Genomic DNA, 21,627 nt, shown 5'->3' with positions numbered 1-21,627 from the left:
ATTTTTGACGTGCCGATGTTTTTCAGAAAATCACCATGGCAGACGAAATCAAGTTAAACAATTGGTAAGGAATGATTCATGTGTATGCAATTTACAATATCTTTTGTTGATTGCCCCATTAATTGAGTCAAACAATAGTTACAAGGATTTATCACATCGTCTGTGGATGTTTCTGTTGAAACTGAAAGTAGATAAAGAGCGAGGTTCCCGGCCTGCGCGCGCAATTCAATAAGCGAACGGGGTGACAGTGCTTTAATTATGCATAATGACGCACTTCCGTTGCTTTAGAAAATGGCGAGTGATTTACCTTGCCAGTATCTATGTACATAGTCTATCTTTTTTTAAGAAGACGTTTTGTCGGAAGATTTTTTATTAATTTAGTATGTGTATGCATTATAATAAACAACGGGTAACTAAAAAATAAATAAAAACAAACAACATTATCATTGACATCGAGCGCCTATGGTTAACACTTACTTGTTTTTACCTGATCTTCATGGCAGTTGATTGGGGGCTAGCACAGGAATTCTCAATTATGTTCGTCGAAAAATAATGGGTTAATCTATTGTTGCTGTTTTATCCAGTTGTCTGGACCATTACTCCCAAAAGAATTGTAAGTTCAAATATGAGATATTTAGGTAAATAAATCTCATTGAAGGGAAAGCAGTGTCCAAGAACGAAAACGATTGCACCACAACCATTAACTATTGACCTGCGGATAAATGACAAGCAATCAAAATTAACAATTTCGGTGATGTAGATTAACTTAAATGGATGCTTATTTATTTTATGCTTTCCGATGATTTATACAGAAATATCAGTGAAATAAACTGGTATTTCACTGTTTTAAACAGTGAAAAATAACAGTGAAAATATCGATATTTTTCGCTGTTTTTCTGGGAAAATCGATATTCCATCGAATCGAACAAATATCCTCTATATATCCATCCTCTTCAAAAGCATCGTCAAACCAGTACTTTCAGTACTTTGATTTATATTATCATCGTGATGATATGAATTCGACGTTGGTATGATTCGAAGAACGGTATTTACTGCTGAAATACGGTATTCAAAAGACTAAACTCGAAGTTGTCACTTAAGCTTGTTTATGCAGCACACGCTGTTAAAAAAAACTGATTTCAGTATAAAATACTGAAACTTTCAGTCAGGCGTTGGGCTGTTTTAAGTATTGCAAGAGCCATTAAGTTAACCAAGATTAGCTAAAGGATACTGGTGCCTGTCGCAGAACGGAAAGTTGTCATGTCCACCGTAACCAATATAACTCTTTTTATTTACACATTACAAATGTATTCATTTTATGGAGCTTGCCAGATACGTTTTTTCGTTAACTTAATGACATTCTTGTTGCAATTTGTGTTTTCTGGCCCTTGGATAATGACATCCGAAGCAAAATCAAGCTATCATATTTTTTGAGTAATCCTTACAAGCAACACATTTTACTTCATATAATATAGCGACGTCTAAATCGTTGGTTCAAACACACAGGCAATGGTGATAGTATACTCATTTAGCGGTTGTAATGCTTTGGATGCTTTAAAATAATTTTACTTCACATGTGAAATTCACAACGAAATACATATATTTAATGTTCTCACTAAATACTTGTTTTATTTAACTCATTACGGATTACAAGTTGATATAACCCATTATGTCACCCAAGCATTATTATTGTTAAACCAGATCTGTATCTGCATTAAAGAGATAAAGTGGCACCGTTATTCGCTGGGGACTAGTCCAAACAAGCAAATTCGTTGAATTGATATCCCCCGCCAATATGCTTCTGGACACAAAAGTGTTATATTTGACACTGAGCTAAAAAATCATTTGTTTAAGATACAAAGGGCCATAACTCCATTATTTACAGATGGTGTACAATGCCATTTGGCATGCATCATCCTCTTATCTATATATATACTCAAACCAAGTTTCAATGAAATCCACCAAAGCACTTCCAAGATATAGCTCCGGACACAAAAGTGCCGGACGGACGGAAAGACGAACGGACAACGCCAAAACAATATCCCTCAACCAATGGCGGGGGATAAAAAGTACACTGTGAAACACTAGCAATGGTGTCATTGTTCCCTGCAATTTATCATTCGAGAGCATTGACATAATCAAGAAATACTCAATATCAACTCCGCCAACCACAGTATAGACATCAAGGTATTTTATCAACAATTAAAAGCAAAAAAGATCAAATATTTTCCAACCCACTTGAAACATGATAACGTTTTAAGGACATACTTTATTCGTGTCTGTTTTCAACCTTTTATTGTAGAAAATAACCAGTTACAGAGCTGAATAAACAGACGTCTGGACCTTCAGTACATGCTTAACCTATACATTTAAAATCTACAATATTCTAATATGGGAACATGCGAAAATCAATTACTAGTTTATGCGTTATATGCCAGATTTCAGAGCATTAGGCATGCCTTTCCTACCTCCAGTTGTAACCTTCACCTATAAACAAAAAAGGTTGTATACTTGAAACTAAAGCACATGTTACAAAAGCACGCAACGCATCCTCTGGTAAACAGGAATGATAATCCGCCGAAAAACAGTATGCACTCGGCAGTACGTACAGCATGCAATCAGCAGTACTAACAGCATGCACTCGGCAGTACTAACAGTGTGCACTTGGCAGTAGTAACAGTGTGCATTCGGCAGTAGTAACAGTGTGCACACGGCAGTACTAACAGTGCGTGTTAACTTTTTACAGTTCGATTTATTATTTACAATGCAAGGGGAAATACTCTTCAAGACTTGTTGAGAATGCAAGGGAGACAATTGTTGTTGTGTAAAAGAGCACATGTTGGTTGACTATTAAAGGAAAGAACATTCATCAGTGTTTTATTAGATTTAAGGGGGCAGTCTACAGTTTCTCTTGAAAATCCCCAGGCCGACAACCACTGGTCTGCAAAACACCCTCAATACAAGGCTTTCCGTCACAACCTGAAAACAGATTCAGACAATATTCAGTGCAGCTCATCAACAGCTTGAAAATAAAGCACAAAACAATGCAGAAAATGCTCTTTTAATTGATATCTGGGGTAAAAGCGACCTTTTCGGGGTCTCGGAAATTGCCCGTAAAAAAAACATTTTTAGATAAACCCGGCACTCACATTTAACTTTCTGGGTAAGAATACGCACTCAGTCGACAACATGCTTTGCACTATCACAGCGAATGCTTTCAAACTGACCCAAACAAAATGGGTCATTACCATTGAACGTTTTTGCACTGCTAAATTATGTAAACCCACCGTTGAAATCTGTCAAATGCCGGCTGCTTCAAGCAGAAAGTACATGTGTTTACTTTTCACTCATCATGTTGTTGTTGTTGACTAAAATTCAGGTAACTTAGTTTCGAATAACTGAAAACAAGTGAAATTACTAGAATATTGACCATTTATACTTACATTTCAGCTTATGGAGTCACAAAACAACTTTGTTTTGGCCATACACCTAAAATTCAGGAAATTGCGCAAATAAGACTAAAAAACCGTAGACTGCCTCCTTAACAGTGATAGCAGAGCGAATATTAATGTCAGTGTGGACAATTAAAAGTGCCAGTGGTATTAGAGACAATATTGTTTGGAATTATAGTGTGTGTAACTTGAAAATTGAGGAAAATCACTAAAAATGGCCACCAAAATTACCCAATCCACCTATTCACAAGCAAAATCTTATGAAATGTATAAACTTGAACTCTTAGCTTGAAGAGAGGTAACAGATTTAGATAAGAAGAAGCAAGGGGTAGCTATTGCTTTGACTTTGACTGAAGATGATGACACGAAAATAAGAGAGAAAGTCCTTGTCCAGATTAAGATGGATGATTTGAAAAAGGATAATGGGTTGGACACATTGGTAAAATTGTTAGACACTCATTTGAAAAAAAGATGATCTTTCAGACAGCTTAGAAAGATTCGAGGACTTCGAAGACTTCCAGAGAGCAAAAGCTCAATCAATCATTGAATTTATTTCTGTATCCGATTTTAAATGTAGGAAATTAGAAAAGAAAGACATTAAATTGCCAAGTGAAATCCTTGCATTCAAACTTTTGAGAACAGCAAATATAACAAAGGAAGAAAAGATGTTAGTTCTTACAGGCATGAATTACGAAGAAAGAAAAACTATGTATGAACAGGCTAAAAAGTCGTTGAAGAAATTTAGAGGTGATGTGGTGGAAAGTGCGTCATTCGCAGGGGCGGCGATTAAGGTTGAACCAGCGTTTGTGACTAGTAGTTATTCTAAGCGTGGTGGATGAGGTTGTGTAGGGCGTGGCTACAACAGGGGTGGATACTATAATACACGTGGAGGAAATCGTCAAACACAGCCGAAGAAAATGAATCCAACTGGAAATGACGGTAGGACTTTGACCTGTAGGTCGTGTGGTTCATACAGGCATCTTTTGAACGAATGCCCTGACAGTTATGAAAACATGGCAAAAGTGAACATTGAGGAAGAAGAATTTGGAGTGTTATTTACGGGCTATGTTAAAAATGACTTAACTTAAAAGTTGTCATGAAGGAAGGTAAAAAAAATTTCAAACACGTTTACAGTAAGAAGGAGAGTACTTATTACCTGCAATGATTGCAGATAAAGAAGTAAAAATACAAACTGATGTAGTAAATTTAGATATTTCATTATTGTTATCGAGAAATGCACTGAAGGCAGCCGAAATTAAAATTGATTTCGAGAATGATAAGTGTTTTCGGCAAAGATATTGGGCTTAACCTGACATCCTCTGGACACTATTGCATACCCATTGATGAATGTGAAAAGAAAGCAGCGAATGAAGTGCTAGAGGTAAAGCTTGAAAACAGTGAAAAACAGCTTCAGAAGCTCCATAGACAATTTGCGCTTCGCCGATGAAACGACTGAAAGGTCTTCTGGCTGACTCAGGCTCCTGGAGAGACGATTTTGAAGAAACTTTGTTAAGTATTGAAAGAAACTGTGAATCTTGCAAGGTTTACCTTAGAACACCATCACGACCTATTGTTGATATGCCGATGGCTAAAGAATTTAACGAAACGGTGGCTATGGACTTGAAACAATGGAAGGGTAAATGGATCCTGCACATGATCGATATGTGGTCACGGTACACTGTCTCGGTATTTGTTCTTAGGAAAAGACCTAGTGACATAGTAGATGCAATGATGAAATATTGGTTAGGTGTGTATGGTGTGATGTCATCGATCCTCACTGAAAACGGAGGCGAATTCAACTCGGACGAATCTCGTGAAATAACATCGATTCTCAATGTTAGAGTATGCACGATTTCAGGCCACAGTCCGTTTCAAAATGGTCTTTGTGAAAGGAATCATGCTTTTACAGATGTAATGATGTTGAAATTAGGGACAGAAAATCCTGGAACAGACATTCAAACACTTTTGTCTTGGGTCAACATGGCTAAAAACTCGCTACAAATGAGGAGTGGATTCAGTAGTCACCAGCTTGTTTATTTGGGAAAAAAACAAATATACCTAACATTTTTTAAGACAGTCCACCTGCACTCGAGGGGACCACATCATGTGAAATATTTGCGAAGCATCTCAATGCTCTGCATAAGGCGCGAAAAGTTTTCATTGAAACAGAATCGAGTGACAGAATTAAGCGAGCATTGCGGTCAAAGATCTGAGCTTCAGAACAGAAATTTGAAAATGGAGATTTGATGTTCCAAAAACGTGAAGGGAAGGATAGATGGTAAGAACATGGGAAAGTAGGATTCCAAGACGGAAAGGTCGTATTCGTGCGACATGGTGCAGTGTTTGTACGAGTGTCATCAAACAGACTGATAAGAATTGAAAACTATAGTTCAGAAGGAACTACACAGTCTCAAATACCAAGGAAAGAAAATGAAGTTAAGGAAGTTATCTCCTGTAGGGAAAATGATGGTAGTATCAATAGCGAACAACAGAATGAAAGTGTTGAAACTCCAACAGTGAACAGAATTACACAGAATGTAGAAAAAGATATCACTTTAAGCAAAGGAACAAATTTACAATATAAACTCGGAGCTAACTCAGAATGGACAAACTCTGAAATAACAAGTCGTGCTGGTAAATCAACTGGAAAGTACAAGAATTGGTATAATGTAAAAGACGCAATAGGTGAAGCTCGAAGTATTGACCTTGAAAAGTGTGAGTGGAAGTTACTTGAGGCTAGTGACAGTGAAGTTCAGTCTGAAAATGAAGAGGTGTTGATCTCTGAAACTAGAAACGTTGACAACGAAACTTTGATTGCTAAACAAGCAGAATTGGAAAAGCTAAAGCAGTTCAATACATATGAAGAAGTAAGGAATAATGATCAAGAGGTGTTATCCACAAGATGGGTCTTTTAAAAAAAGGATAGTCAAACAAAAGCTAGACTGGTAGTGAGGGGTTTCGAAGAAAATAATTTGACAGTGACAGTCCAACTGTTGGGAAAGGCGCTATGAGGATATTCTTGTCGGTCGCTGCTGTAAAAGGTTGGTGTATTAAAACTACGGACATAAAGTCTGCATTCCTGCAAGGAAAAGAACTTGAAAGGGACGTATTTATTCAACCTCCTTAAGAAAATGGTTCATCAGATGATACAGTATGGAAACTCAAACATGGACTGTATGGACTGAAAGATGGTGCTAGACAGTTCTACTTAAGTGTGAGAGAGGAGCTGGTAAAACTTGGTTTCGAACAATGTGAACTTGATCCTGCTGTTTTTTCATTGTATGAAACTGGAAAGTTGGAAGGTATTATTTGCTGCCATGTTGATGACTTCTAACATGCGGGTACTGACATATTTGAGAAACAAGTTGATAAATTGCATAAAAGATTTTCAGCAAGCAAAATTGAAGAGAGGTCTTTCAAATATATAGGATTTGAATTGACTCAGGGTAAAGACTATGTAAAATTAGACCATTCTGATTATATTGCCGAGATAGAGTTTCGGGGAGTTGAACCTGGTAGAAGTCATGGTGTACTCAGCCAAGACCCATTAAATGAGTCCGAACAAACAGTTTTAGCAAAAAAGATGGGCAGCTGAATTGGGTCGTACAGGATTCTAGGCCAGACATGGCGTTTGAGCTGATCGCGTTAAGCACAAAACTTAACAAGAAGGCCTGAAAGGCCCAAAGTCGCTCACCTGAGATAACAAGATATTATTGGGACAAATCTTCTGACCAAGCTTCACGAAGATCGGAAAATAAATGTGGCCTCTACAGTGTTAACAAGGTTTTACTATAGCCATATAAGGAAAAATGTCCCGCCCCCTGGCAGCCATGTTTTTCAACAAACCGGCATCTTTTTTTAACTCGTCCAATATGTTATCGGGATTAATCTTCTGACCAAGTTTCATGAAAATCGGACAGTTAATGTGGCCTCTAGAGTGTTAACACGATTTTTCTATAGCCATATAAGGAAAAATGCCCCACCCCTTGCAAGCCATTTTTTCAAGCAAACATAATTATTTACGAACTCATCCAAGATATCATTGAGACCAATCTTCTGACCAAATTTCATGCAGATTGGACAATAAATGTGGCCTCTAGAGTGTTAACAAGGTTTTACTATAGCCATATATAGCCAAATATGAAAAATGCCCCGCCCCTGGTGGCCATGTTTTTTAAGCAACCAAAACCATTTTCGAACTCATCCAAGATATTATTGGGACAAATCTTCTGACCAAGTTTCATAATGACCGGAAAATAAATGTGACCTCTAGAGTGTTAACAAGGTTTTACTATAGCCATTTAAGGAAAATAGCCCCGCCCCCATGGTTGCCATGTTTTTCAACCAACCGGCATCATGTTTGAACTCGTCCAAGATATAACTGGGATGAATCTTCTCACCGAGTTTCATGAAGATCGTACTAAATATCTGGCCTCTAGAGTGTTAACAAGATTTTACTATAGCCTTATATAGCCATATAAGGAAAATGCCCCGCCTCTTGGCGGCCATGTTTTTCAAGCAAACGTTACCATTTTCGAACTCAGCAAAGATATCATTAAGACAAATCTTCTGACCATATTTCATCAAGATTGAACAATAAATGTGGCCTCTAGAGTGTTAACAAGGTTTTACTATAGCCATATAAGGGAAAATGCCCCACCCCCTGGCGGCCATGTTTTTCAACCAACCGGCATCATTTTCGAACTCGTCCAAGAAATTATTGGGATGAATCTTCTGACCAAGTTTCATGAAGATTGGACAATAAATGTGGCCTCTAGAGTGTTAACAAGATTTTAATATAGCCATTTATAGCCATATAAGGAAAAATGCCCCGCCCCTTGGCAGCCACGTTTTTTAAGCAAAGGTTACCATTTTTGAACTCATCCAAGATATCAGTGGGACAAATCTTCTGAGCCAGTTTCATGAAGATCGAAAAATAAATGTGGCCTCTAGAGTGTAAACAAGGTTTTACTATAGCCATATAAGGAAAAATGCCATGCCCCCTGGCGGCCATGTATTTCAACCAACCGGCATCATTTTTGAACTCGTCCAAGATATTATTGAGATGAATCTTCTGACCAAGTTTTATGAATATCAGACAATAAATGCGGCCTCTAGAGTGTTAACAAGGTTTTACTATAGCCATATAAGGAAAAATGCCCTGCCCCTTGGCAGCCATGTTTTTTCAAGAAAACGTAACCATTTTCAAACTCATCCAAGATATCATTGAAACCAATCTTCTGACCAAATTTCATGAAGATTGGACAATAAATGTGGCCTCTAGAGTGTTAACAAGGCAAATGTTGACGCTGCACAACGCACGTCGGACGACGGACAAAAAGCGATCACAAAAGCTCACCATGAGCACGTTGTGCTCAGGTGAGCTAAAAATGGTTCAGTGAAAGACTTGCTAAGGGCAAATAAAACCAAAAGGAAATTAAAAGAAGCAAAGTCGTATTTAATGTATCCAATGTTGAAGGGTAAAGTCAGTGTAGTAGTATTTTCTATGCTTCGTTAGGGAACATTAATGACAGCACCAGGAGCACCTTTGCACATATTGTTTGGTTGATGGACGAACTTGGAAGGAATAGAAGCGGGTATTTACTATAGACATATGTTGACAAATACTCCACAAGACTTGTTGGTGATAAACGATTGAGAATAGACATTGCCACAATTCAGGTAGAACTTAAGAGAGGGGAAGTCAAATAATTGAAATGGATCCCTGGCTCTTTACAATTGGCCAACGTGATGACCAAACAGGGGGCTGCCAGTTTCACATTGCTGAAAGTCCTACAATCAGGAAAAATGACTGATCAAATTGTGAAATTAGCCATGGAGAAATAAAATGGTTAACGCGATTTCAGGACGATAAAACTTTTGATAGATAACATAGACTTGTGATCAGAATGATAACTTTAAAAACTAGAATCAGAGTATGTTAACTTTGAGATCATTTGAAAATTCATAGAGATTTTCTGTTACATTATAAAAGATAATTTTATATCTTGTTAAAAGTTACTTTATTTTTCATTTTTGTTATAAATTAATTCATGTTGATATTTTTAAGTTGTTATTCTTAGATCTTTCATTTAAAGAAAAAAAAAGATTAAGTATAATTAATGTTAAATTTGTAAAGTTCAATTTATTATTTACAATGTAAGCGGAAGTACTCCTCCAGTCTTGTGAATGTAAGGGAGACAATTGTTGTTATGTAAAAGAGCACATGTTGGTTGACTATTAAAGGAAAGAACATTGATCAGTGTTTTATTAGATTTAACAGTGTGCACTCTGCAGTATTAACAGTGTGAATTCGGCAGTAGTAACAGTGTGCACACAGCAGTAGTAACAATGTGCACACAGCAGTAGTAAAAGTGTGCACTCAGCAGTATTAAAAGAGTGCACTCAGCAGTATTAACAGTGTGCACTCGACAGTATTAACAGTGTGCACTCGGCAGTATTAACAGTGTGCACTCGGCAGTATTAACAGTGTGCACTCAGCCGTATTAACAGTGTGCACTCTGCAGTACTAACAGTGTGTACACAGCAGTAGTAACAGTGTGCACTCTGCAGTACTAACAGTGTGAATTCGCAAGTAGTAATTGAGTCATGTCACACTCTATTTTAGCATTCTTCATTATCCAGCTTCCTCTTTTTCTCTTGGAAACTTTGTCCTGAAGAATCGCGCTGATCAATAACTGCTTGGCGACTGTGTTCTAAAGAATCGCGCTGATCAATAACTGCTTGAACAATATCATCCACCTCAGCCATGGCACCACTTCCTGAAACATTAACAGCAGTAATGAGTCGTGCTCTGTGAAAAAGTGGTTCAATGCATGTGCGTAAAGTGTTGTCCCAGATTAGCCTGTGCTAATCAGGGATGACACTTTCCGCCTGAACTGAATTTTTGCTAAGAAGAGACTTTCTTTAAACGAAAAATATCATAAAAGTGGAAAATTTCGTCCCTGATTAGTCTGTTTGGACTGCAAAGGCTAATCTGGACCGACACTGTATGCAAATGCAATTAACCCCTTTTCACAGAGCACGGCCCATTTGTTTTGAAAGTGGGGCTTTTTGACTGATTTTATCATGAGGCAATATTGAGGAAATATTTTGACATATTGCTTATTGTGCATTTGCTAACTTTTCCCGCAATTAGATTCTAAAATTACAAATGGATCTTTTGTCTTTAGATTGTTTGCAAATAGAGTTTATCAGTGTAGACAAAAAGACGCACGAACAATTCAAATGTTGTATTTTTTATTCATGATTTTCCATTTCATTTCAGTTTTACCAGCAGTTTTTTTAACTTGAAACATACCACGCAAGAGCTTTTTTGTTTCCAAAATTCAGTTCTTTAAATTGTAGAAAACAGATGTAATTACAATTTTAATTTGTGTTTGTTCAGGATATTACATGTCATAACAGTTTTACTAATTAGTTTTATAATACATTATTAAACTATTGAAATGTTCCCTTCAAATGTTTAAAACAAATACTTTCCGTTTAAAAACCTTAATCAATAATAACATCAATAAAGCTCTTGGAATTAATTTAATTTGATTAATTGTGTTGTCTTGCTACACAGACGGTTCTATCGGTAAACATTTATTTTATAATAAACTGTAACCTACAATCTCTTTTTAATAAAAATACACTTCATAATTTAATAATAAACCGTATGTTGAGATAATTCACGTGGAAACATTTAGAAAAAAGAAGACATCATCTCTATGATTTAAACTAATAAACTGATAATCCTATTCTATCCTACATGTTTTGTTTTGGGTGCGAGTTGACTTCAATAAATAAGAGATCACAAAAAACACGTACAAGATAACCAAAATAAGTATGTGTTGACCAAGGTTTGAATTGCCTTAGATACAAGTTGACCGGCACCCTTTTTATTCTGGTATTATGAACAACACAAAATGTATTAACTAACCGACCAAATAATGATGCTTAGTAAACCAAGTAGACAGCAAAATAACCCAAATGTGGTTTTATCTGACATTTGTGGCTAGATTATCACTGACCTGCACTATTATCAAAAGAGTTTGACATGTTTCTATATGATGCTGCACTTCTTATTTCCAGGAGCCTAAACTGTTTGTATAATAGGTCCCCATTCATGTCAATATGTCAAATTTCCTGAGTTTGAGAAATGATTCTAATTCCTTGATCCATAGCAGTTACTCATAATACCAATTTCCCAGAGCTCCAGATAAGGGTCGTATTTTCGTATTTACGAATTATTTTCAAGTCCGTTACGTATTTATTTTAAAATCTTGTCGTACCATTAAGAATTACAAAATCAAGTTACGAATATTATTTTTACATCGGTTCGTATCGATTTTTATTGAGTTCTTTTCCCGTATTAAAGATCTTTGAGTTGTTTATTTAGAATGGTTATCGGGTTTGTTTAACAAAGCGCACTTTTTCTAATAAAAGCGGCGTATACAGTCTATCTGTCAAAAACAATGGCTGCGCCCAGAGAGCGTCCTAAAAAACTGCAAAGCGTCCAAAAACACAATTTTAACATATTGTACGCAAAGTGAGCCGAAGTTAAATGTTTAGAAAGACATTATAGAAAAGATCTTATACGATGCTGTATGTTCAGTTTCCGACACAGTCGGAAAAGCTAAACAAAAAACGCGACACGACGGGTCCAAACTTAAACACAAAAAAACAACATTGAACGAGTGGAAGGGACAAGTCCCGTGGCTAATTGTTGAAAAGATTAAAGGAGAGACCCGTTTTAATTGTGAAATATGTAAACATTCATCTAAGGCATGCAATCTAAGCACAGTTTGGGCATATGAAGGTATTTGAAAAATAAAATTGTATAATACTAAAAAGACACTGTTGAACTCGTATAAATAAAGTTGCTAGTATGTTTATTTTGATTTTTTTTCATGAAAATAACCATTATTATTTATTTTTAGGTCATTTATAAAAAATAAGAATTATTTTCCAAAACTTAGTAGTAACGTTAAGAATAAAATTTCAGAGTTAAGAATTCTTTTTGAAAATCTGGTAGTAATTTAAGAATTTCACAAAACCTTATCTGGAGCTCTGAATTTCCCCTGTTTTTGTTTTTTAAGGGATGAGAATGTGGTGTGATTATGTATCAGAGAAAGGAAACTATTCAATACATACATGTTCACTCACAGTTGAAAGTGTTCCATGAATATAATATCCAATAATTTCAAATTACCCAAATTGGTGAAAGAAAGTCCATATGCATACAATTTTTTGTTCGAATCAATCTACTAAGTAAATGTGCTACAATAAAATTAAGTTCAGCAACCACTAGTGTTGTGAATCGTGATGAATCGTATTAACCTGTATACCTTTGTCTCCACACATCAGTGTCTTCTCCACTACGGGGATGTAGATGTAGCCCCACCCTGTCAGACGCCCCACCTGCTCCCTTGTAATGGGGTGATCCCACATGTGGGTGTTCATTGCAGGAGCAAACAGGAGGGGCTTGCTCAAGTCCCAGGCTCGAGCAACACAGGTCTGATGGTAGAGGAACAAAAACAGTTGACAAGTTTTAAGATTACATGTACACATTTTAAACAGAGTTTGGGGTTGAGATTGTATGTCATGTCGCTTTTTTCATGCTCAAACCTTGAAATTTAATTTGAAAATAAAAGAAACATAGATGAATGAGCTGCTTTCATGTCAACAATAGAGCAGGCTCAGCATATGGGTCGCATAACATGTGGTGTACAGGGATAGGTATTCATAAAAGTTAAATTTTACTTAAATGTACAAAAACTGAATGATTACGCACAGTTCATTGTTAAGTCTGACGTTTGTGAATAATATATAATATTTTTTTATAAAGCGACTGAAGGTAAATTAATGACTGATATCCTTATATATATATATGATTAGCAGTGAGTTTTATTCATACCACTAGATTATCACAGATTCCAGTGCATATCTTTGCCATTGTGTTAGCACCAAGGGGAGCAATCAGTAGCAGATCTGCCCATCTCCGCAAATCAATATGCAGCACTGGGTCGCCTCTCTTGGACCAGCTCTGTAAAAACACCAGTCTCATTCTGAAAAAACTGGGCATTGTGCATGTGCCTAAAGTGTTGTCATGTGCCTAAAGTGTTGTCATGTGCCTAAAGTGTTGTCATGTGCCTAAAGTGTTGTCCAACATTTGCCTGAGCAGTCTGCACAGGCTTAACAGGGATGACACATTCCTTATTATTGAACTGAGCAGTCTGCACAGGCTTTAAAGGGATGACACATTCCTTATTATTGAACTGAGCAGTCTGTACAGGCTTAAAGGGATGACACATTCCTTATTATTGAACTTTTTGTTTAAAGATAGTCTCTTCTTAGTCAAGGCATGTAAAGACAAACAAGAGACAAAATTGTCACAAAACCAGGTTTTCATTGTGAAAAAAAAATCTGATAAAGGGAGAAAACTCAAACTGAACTTTTGAAATGACCAAAAAAAATTAACCCCCTTTGTAAGTTTTTTTTTTTTTAAATCTATTTTTAGTCGAGGCGACCTTGACATTGGAGATATTGACGTGATTCTTTCGTTGGACACACCGTCCCATGATGGTGAACAAATGTGCCAAATGATTTTAAAATCTCACAATGAATGACATAGTTATGGCCAGGACAAGCTCATTTATGGCCATTTTTGACCTTTGAACTCAAAGTGTGACCTTGACCTTGGAGATATCGACGTAATTATTTCGCGCGACACACCGTCCAATGATGGTGAACAAATGTGCCAAATGATTTTAAAATCTGACGATGAACGACATAGTTATGGCTCGGACAAGCTCATTTATGGCCATTTTTGACCTTTGAACTCAAAGTGTGACCTTGACCTTGGAGATATCGACGTAATTATTTCGCGCGACACACCGTCCAATGATGGTGAACAAATGTGCCAAATGATTTTAAAATCTGACAATGAACGACATAGTTATGGCCCGGACAAGCTTATTCCGCCAGACCGCCAGCCAGCCCGCCAGCCAGCCAGCCAGCCAGCCCGCCCGCATTCGCCAATCTAATAACCAGTTTTTTCCTTCGGAAAACCTGGTTAAAAATCGTAAAGGACATGAGGTCTGGTAACTTTTTAAATATACATGATCTCACCAGATTCTGCCAGACTTCATTCTCTTTTATTCAAACCAGAGAAAATACCTTTTATTTAGTTTATCTCTTTCATATTTGTGTAACAATTTTTTTAACAATTTCAAATGCAGTAAAATGATCACTTCATTTAGCCTTGTTCTTTCATAACTGTATGTATTAACATATATGGTAAAACTTGCAACTAACAGTGAGGAAAGCTTTGTTGTTGTTTTTACAAATAACAAGTATACCTAAACAGCAATATAAAATCCTTTAGAAAGGTTAACTTTACAGCTGTTTAAATGCTTACTTGCGCATCATATGTAAACAATGTCAAGAAAAGGAAGAATACAGTCAATATTTTGTGTACAGATTCTAAACTGTGTTTTCATTTCTAAAAAAAACAAAACAGTTACAGCTTTTGTCAGACACAAAGAGCACCAATTTCGGAAAAGATACCAGACTTCAAGAGATTTAATCGGAAATGTACCAGATCCGACATGTTTTGCATGGGTTTTCTTAGTAAAAATCCAGTAAAGGTAGAAGCTTATCAGGGATAACACTTAAAACACATGAGTTAAGCCATATTTTCTCACAATCATGCTAAAACACTTGGAAAATACTGAACAGTCCATATTTCTAAGTAAAATATTATCCGTTAGCTATATTGATTAATTAATTGTAATTTGTGTTTATTAAGACTATCATACTATAAAATAAATTTGATTTATGCAAATATAAACAAGAGCTGTGTTTGTGAAACACAATGCCCCCTTCTGCGCCGCTTTGAAGCCATACTTTGACCTTTGACCTTGAAGGATGACCTTGACTTTTCACATGCATGACATATATCAAGTTGATATGTTCAATATTGCAAAAGTTATGACCAAGGTTAAAGTTTGTGACACATACAATGACAGACAGACAGACAGACCGACAGACCGACAGACAGACAGACAGACAGACAGACAGACAAGCCAAGACAAGACAGACAGACAGACAGACAGACAGACAGACAGACAGACAGACAGACAGACAGACAGACAGACAGACAGACAGACAGACAGACAGACAGACAGACAGACAGACAGACAGACAGACAGACAGACAGGCAGGCAGACAGTGACAGACAGACAGGCCAAAAAGAATATACCCCCAATCATTTTAGGGAGCATAAAATCAATATCTCATTACTTTTAATTGCAAAACAAATATTTCAATATCCCTATTCATTTCTAAAAAAAACGATTAAATGATCTTCAATTGCAACACAATAAATAACCCAATTGATATGTTACTCCTGTCGCTATAAAAAGCAAATGACAACATGACAATTGTATGTTATACCTTCCATTCATCAGCATCTTCAATGACTGGTACAGGAAAAGTTGTCAAATCAAGGAAGTGCTTTGCATGTTCAGTTGCAATGGTTTTAACACTGATCTGTAACAAAAGAACATGTGCTCTAATATATAATAATAATTTACTTCTTAAGAAGTCTTTAAAATTCTAAAACACACTTGTGCTTTAATATCAACATTTCTAATTAATAAAATGTCCTATATGCATATGTGTGTGTTAACATATTAGAAATTGACACAGAAGTATGCCTAAGACGTTGCTTATAGAAAAGTGATAATGGAACAAGTCCAGACAAAAGGGATTTTTGACCACTCAGGACAAAGTGTGTCAATGAACACGGAAGAACCAAAAAAACAACAAATTAATATATTGATCTTATGTTGTGTTTTTTTGTTTGATATATTTTTATAAGAATAGCATGTTAAATTTATAGCATATTCAATACAATTAATGTCCAGTTCAATCTCAATCAGTCTTGATGTTATTTCACTGCACAAGAAATGCTAGCATGACCATCATTTTTACCTATCCATAAAGGAAAATACATAAAAGCAAAAACAAACACCCTGAAATGCAACATCATTTTATATACATAGTTTTATGATCTAGCTATGATCAGTATAAGACATTAAATAATTGATTTCAAATACAAATTCCTTACACTTAAAAAAAAATGTTTTTTTTTGGTGAGAAAATATTAGAAACACAAAAATGAAGACAGAAGTAGCATGGTATAAGAATAAGGTGTAGGATAATTACAAGAAGAGTAAGTCTATGTGTAATATCATCGTGCAAATGGGATGAGCACTCAATATAAACATTTTAATTCCAGTTTTACAACTATGAGGGTCACCCATGCGTTAAAAATGATAGTGATAACATCGCCATTTATGATTGGTAGCTGGGGAATTTCGATACTTTTACTCTTGTAAAAATTGGCACTGAATTTGCGGTCAGAGACTCAGACGAGAGCCGACCTAGCATTTTTACGAGTTCGAGAACTGTTTTCTTGTAGTTTATGTTAGCAAGTAGCCGTTCGTGGTCATTTTTTGTCACGAGGCAACCTTTCTCAACAAAATGGTACATAGTCTATAAAACTTTACTACCTTTTAGGCACTTAATGGCTTAAAAATGTTGATGTACGTAATTTTCCTGTGTCAAGAGATACCTCTTGTATATCATGTATATTATATAAGATTTTGTTTTTGTCAAAATGATGAAAAATGTTGTTTAATGACATATTGATAGTGTTAAAGTGACTTGGCAGTGGGTTCAACACCTGTGCTTCTTACCAGAGACACCTTTATTTTCAGGTAAGTATTATCTGTTTTACTTTAATAATTAGTGTTACAAATGGATTTGCAGCTAATTAAGCTTCTAAAATGAATTGGTACCGGAATGATGCTAGAGGAAAACATAAATTTATTATATAACTCATTTTGATAATTTAATTTCAAAACAACTCATCATACTGCTGAACATAAATTCTTCAACCGAAAACACTATCCGAAAAATAGTTCAATGACGGACTTCGTAAATAGAAAATGAAATTTCTCGGATAATGGGAAATTGTGTCTGACACCTTATTTGTTAGAAGCTTGGAAACAAGTTCTGAAGCCTTTATGCAAGCTACACTCCCAGTTAAACACAACAACACTTTAAACTGTGTATCGGTATCGTTGACACTAGGAGGACAAATATCCTCAGACATTGTTTACAAAAACACCGGCTGTCAAAGTCGATCACATTGCACTATTTTATCTTATATATTTTCGGATGACCACATCAAAGTCGACGTCCATGAAAATCCTTTTTTTTGTTGAATTAATTTACATGGAACACAAGTCATTTCTCAAACAAGTTCTTTATCGCATCAGAACGAGTTTTTGCTCTGGTGTTTATAGTACAAAAGGAGATTATCTTTGATTAACTATAATAATAAATATTATTTATGAAATACACCTACATGTAATTAGTAACATATGATTTTTTTTCTTTCCATTTGATGCTTCTTAGAAAATCATTTAACGAAAAACTACTTCTGTTATTTTCAGATCGCCCCTATACCCGTATGGTCTGTACAGTGGGTCGTGGATAAGTAACACAGAAAGAAAATCTTATCGCGTGTTATAATACGTGGTAAACAGCAGACTATTTCGTTGTTTTCAAATATCTTCGAACACACGCGAAATGATTTGTTACATTTTCAGAAATATAGAATATTATTTTGTCCATGCTTTCCGAAGTTCAAATAAATGAGGACTTTTTTTCATCACTGAGGCTGTACCCTATTTAAACAGGCTCACAAACCTTTCTTGGTGTATACAAGTTAGATAGATAGATTTATTTCGGCAAGGAATGCATACAAGGGCATTTACAACATGTACAAAATATAAAATATAACATACATGAAAATAAATATACCATTACATACATACCAACAAACACATTTCAAACACATTTCTACGACGTCTGTTTAAAAACACACACTCATACTTCGGTAGCATTACTATGGCTCTATGTTAATACAGAGATCTTGTATCAAACAGCCTTTATGTTACTATTGATCAACGTTGAAAGCGAGAAATTATATGCAAAATAATTATTTGCACATGAAACTGGTCTTGCTAGAAAACGTGTACTCAGTTAAGTTGACTAAGAATTAAACCAGTGTCCGACAAATTTCTTATTTTTCAGGTAGCCCACTGGGCTACCAATAAAAATATTTGGTAGCCCATAAAATTTTCCTACAAAGTGATAAGAGGCAGGTTCTCATCTTTATTTTATTTCTTCATTTACATAAACATTATATGTATACATACATATACATAATACAGCAAGTAGTCTGATGTCCACAGTCAATATCGTAAATTAATGTTACAGTACAGGCACCGTGTACTTAAATGTAAATGTACCAAAGAAAATCATATACTACATGTAGATATTACATGTATGTGCACATGTATGTGTATTTAAATTCGGACAGCACTTTAAGTCGGTAACGTAAATAAAGCGTTTAGATGATCAATACGATTGGCTCATATGGTGTTAATCAATGCAATTGCCCTTTTTAACAACACACACCGAGTTTCAAGAAATCAAGAGTATTAAATCATTTTATTTACTTGTGTCCGACTTAAGTCCTGTCCGAATTTACGTATTGCATCCGTATGTTACGACACTTGTGTGCAGTCAGTATACAATACAATAATTGTTTCAATAATGAAGAAACTGATACAGCGTAACGGTAACGATACAGCGTGTTTACATTATATTTTATTAAGAGGAAATGTCAATGCCAAATAATTCGCGAGATACCCCAGTCCTTTAGTTGAAATTCACAACGAAACTTTTAATGGAAATTAAATGATCTCAATTTTGTACCCGCTACGAAATTTTTATTTACAAATAAAAACACCCACGCCAATTTTCGCGCGCTTTTTATCTGGACAAAGAAATTCATTTATTAACTGTAGAATTTTGTAACCTTAAATAGCTGTACACAACGCGTGCAAACCGTGGCAGGTGATATACGCATGTTGCAATACAACGGCCCTGATTGGTAGCTTATTTCATCATATCTTTAAATAGACCCATATGCCGAAATTCATTTGACACTTTAAAAATTTCAAACGTTTGTGTTTATGACTCTTATCGTCTTTATTACCCACCCATAATTTGGTTTTAAAAATATAAATCGGGCATATATGGGAATAATGATTAACAGTCGATTAATCCAATTATTAATTGACTATGCAAACTAATTAGCAGGCGTTAACCACGTTCACACCGTTGTTATTAATATTCATTTCGGTTTCGTACAGTTTTGAAAAATCCGCTATGGTTTTTATTTATTTAATGTTTGGCATCCTTGGATATTTAACGACATCAAAAACGTTGTCGCTATTACTCATTGTTGCGGTTAACAAAGAATTCCAAACTGCGAAATGATGTTGCATCATGTGCGCCAACTATCTAACCGGCTCTCATGATATTATTAGCAGATGATAAATGTTGATTCTGATTGGATGATTATAATACATTGTTACTGTTTACGACATTACCACAAGTGATCGGTGACTGAATAGATAATTGATTGCACTTTGTTATCGGATTATGAGCAATACACAGTGTACAAACACATGGTCAGCGTGTTTATTCTACGTATGTCTGTCAATTAACCGGGCTACCGCTCTTATAGATTTACAGTAGCCCGGCGGGCGTCAGCTGGAAAATTTCAGTAGCCCGATGAAAAATTTTGGTAGCCCCCGGGCTCCGGGCAATGGATTTGTCGGACACTGATTAAACGCTGAACACAATTTGAAATATTATTGAAAATGGTTAATCTGTATCTGTGTTGTAATTAGCTGATTCGTTCTTTAATGTTCAGAGTGTGGGCGGACAAGCCGCGGGTTTCAGGTCTGATTCTTTCTTCAAAACTATCTACTAACTCGCCTATTGCATGCACATTAAACGGTGTACATGATACTATAAGTGCCCAAAACCAGCACTTAGATGCACATGGTATTTAAGATTTATATAAAGACGAACATATATACATTGTTCAGCCACGACCTGCGGCTTGCTATCATTGTATTGGATGCAACACGGAAAGGGGCAAACAGGACGGAAATGCAGCCAGCATTACCTTTGTCGAAGCGTAATAATTGAACATTCTCGTTGCAGTCATTGTAAATGTATACCTGTACCACGCTGTAATATCTATAAGCACAATTGACGCCATACAACCCAGGTATCTACATGTTAGGTATCTTTCACCATGTACTGTTAGCAACCCGCTTCCAGATAACAACAAAAGACAAAGCTAAAGGTGCACATATTAACCTATTTATGCATAGCGTCTAGAAAAAAAGGCCACGGCAAACAGCGCAAACCCATATGAGACGCCGCATCATGCGGCGTCTCATCAGGGTTTACGCTGTTTGATTAAAGGAATTTCTGTAAGAAATATTCTAAATATAGAAATAAATATGCTAGACATCCCTAATTTTGGAAATAAATTGTTTTAATTTAGAAGGATGGGAGAGTCCACTAGGCATAAATGGGTTCAAGACGCGATGACAGAGAGAGAGAGAGAGAGAGAGAGAGAGAGAGAGAGAGAGAGAGAGAGCAAGAATGAACATCATCCAGTCAGATACAGTTCTTTTCTTTTTACAGAAATGAAAACTAATTACTTTAACGTATCATGGCCGTCCGAGTGCAAGTGCAACACATACAATAACTTTCAAGCATGTCTGAGACGATTAGATCACCGCAAGAAACAAAGTGTGCTGTGTTTTTTGAAAGCAACCAAACATCGGCGTTCTATCCCCGCTTACTTAAATCCAAAAGTACATTATAGTATTTGCATACTTAATACATATTACGTTAGTTTCATTGGATCATTACTCATTGTTTTCTTCAGAATTGTTTTACCTTGATTTTTTGTAAAATTACGCGGCTAATTATATAAGAACATGTGCCATTAACGTTCTCTATGACCGATGTTTGATAACTAATTATTTAAAATTGCATCATCTAAATGTGCGAAAGCCCTCTTTCCAATTATACCATTAAAATATTCTTACATTTATGAGTATAGTTTCATTTATCACAATTAAAAAAGCTACTTGCAATTAAAATCTTACATGTATAACCCAGTAAAAATCTAACATGTTAAACCCAGCAGTGACGTGTA

At 35.8% G+C, this 21,627-nt stretch overlaps 1 protein-coding gene across 3 annotated transcripts; it reads right to left on the bottom strand.

Moving 5' to 3' along the window:
• Nucleotides 1-1,513: 1,513 nt before the first annotated feature.
• Nucleotides 1,514-17,674, bottom strand: LOC127840826 (phosphopantothenoylcysteine decarboxylase-like). Of its 3 annotated transcripts, none has more exons than XM_052369250.1 (6): nucleotides 17,512-17,674; nucleotides 15,915-16,010; nucleotides 13,375-13,503; nucleotides 12,806-12,974; nucleotides 10,071-10,234; nucleotides 1,514-2,979 (listed from the first exon to the last, which is right to left on the bottom strand). In XM_052369250.1, the coding sequence occupies exons 1-5, from the start codon at nucleotides 17,638-17,640 to the stop codon at nucleotides 10,077-10,079; spliced, it is 681 nt and encodes a 226-aa protein (XP_052225210.1). In that variant the 5' UTR covers nucleotides 17,641-17,674; the 3' UTR covers nucleotides 1,514-2,979; nucleotides 10,071-10,076. The 3 variants fall into 3 exon arrangements, with proteins under 3 accessions (XP_052225210.1, XP_052225209.1, XP_052225208.1); XM_052369249.1 differs by having other exon boundaries at nucleotides 1,516-2,979; nucleotides 10,033-10,234; XM_052369248.1 differs by lacking the exon at nucleotides 1,514-2,979 and having other exon boundaries at nucleotides 9,704-10,234.
• Between the last annotated feature and the right edge of the window lie 3,953 nt (nucleotides 17,675-21,627).

This window comes from Dreissena polymorpha, chromosome 8 (assembly GCF_020536995.1).
Source record: "Dreissena polymorpha isolate Duluth1 chromosome 8, UMN_Dpol_1.0, whole genome shotgun sequence".
Lineage (NCBI taxonomy): Eukaryota > Metazoa > Mollusca > Bivalvia > Myida > Dreissenidae > Dreissena > Dreissena polymorpha.
The sequence above is the reverse complement of the archived record's forward strand: the minus strand, read 5'-3'. Positions and strand labels throughout refer to the sequence as shown.

Coding starts and splice junctions, on each gene's coding strand:
- LOC127840826 (XM_052369250.1), bottom strand. CDS start 17,640: ATGTCTGAGGATATTTGTCCTCCTAGTGTCAACGATACCGATACACAG. Junction 13,504..15,914: donor AAGATGCTGATGAATGGAAG/GTATAACATACA, acceptor GTGTTTTTACAG/AGCTGGTCCAAGAGAGGCGA. Junction 12,975..13,374: donor GAATCTGTGATAATCTAGTG/GTATGAATAAAA, acceptor CTCTACCATCAG/ACCTGTGTTGCTCGAGCCTG.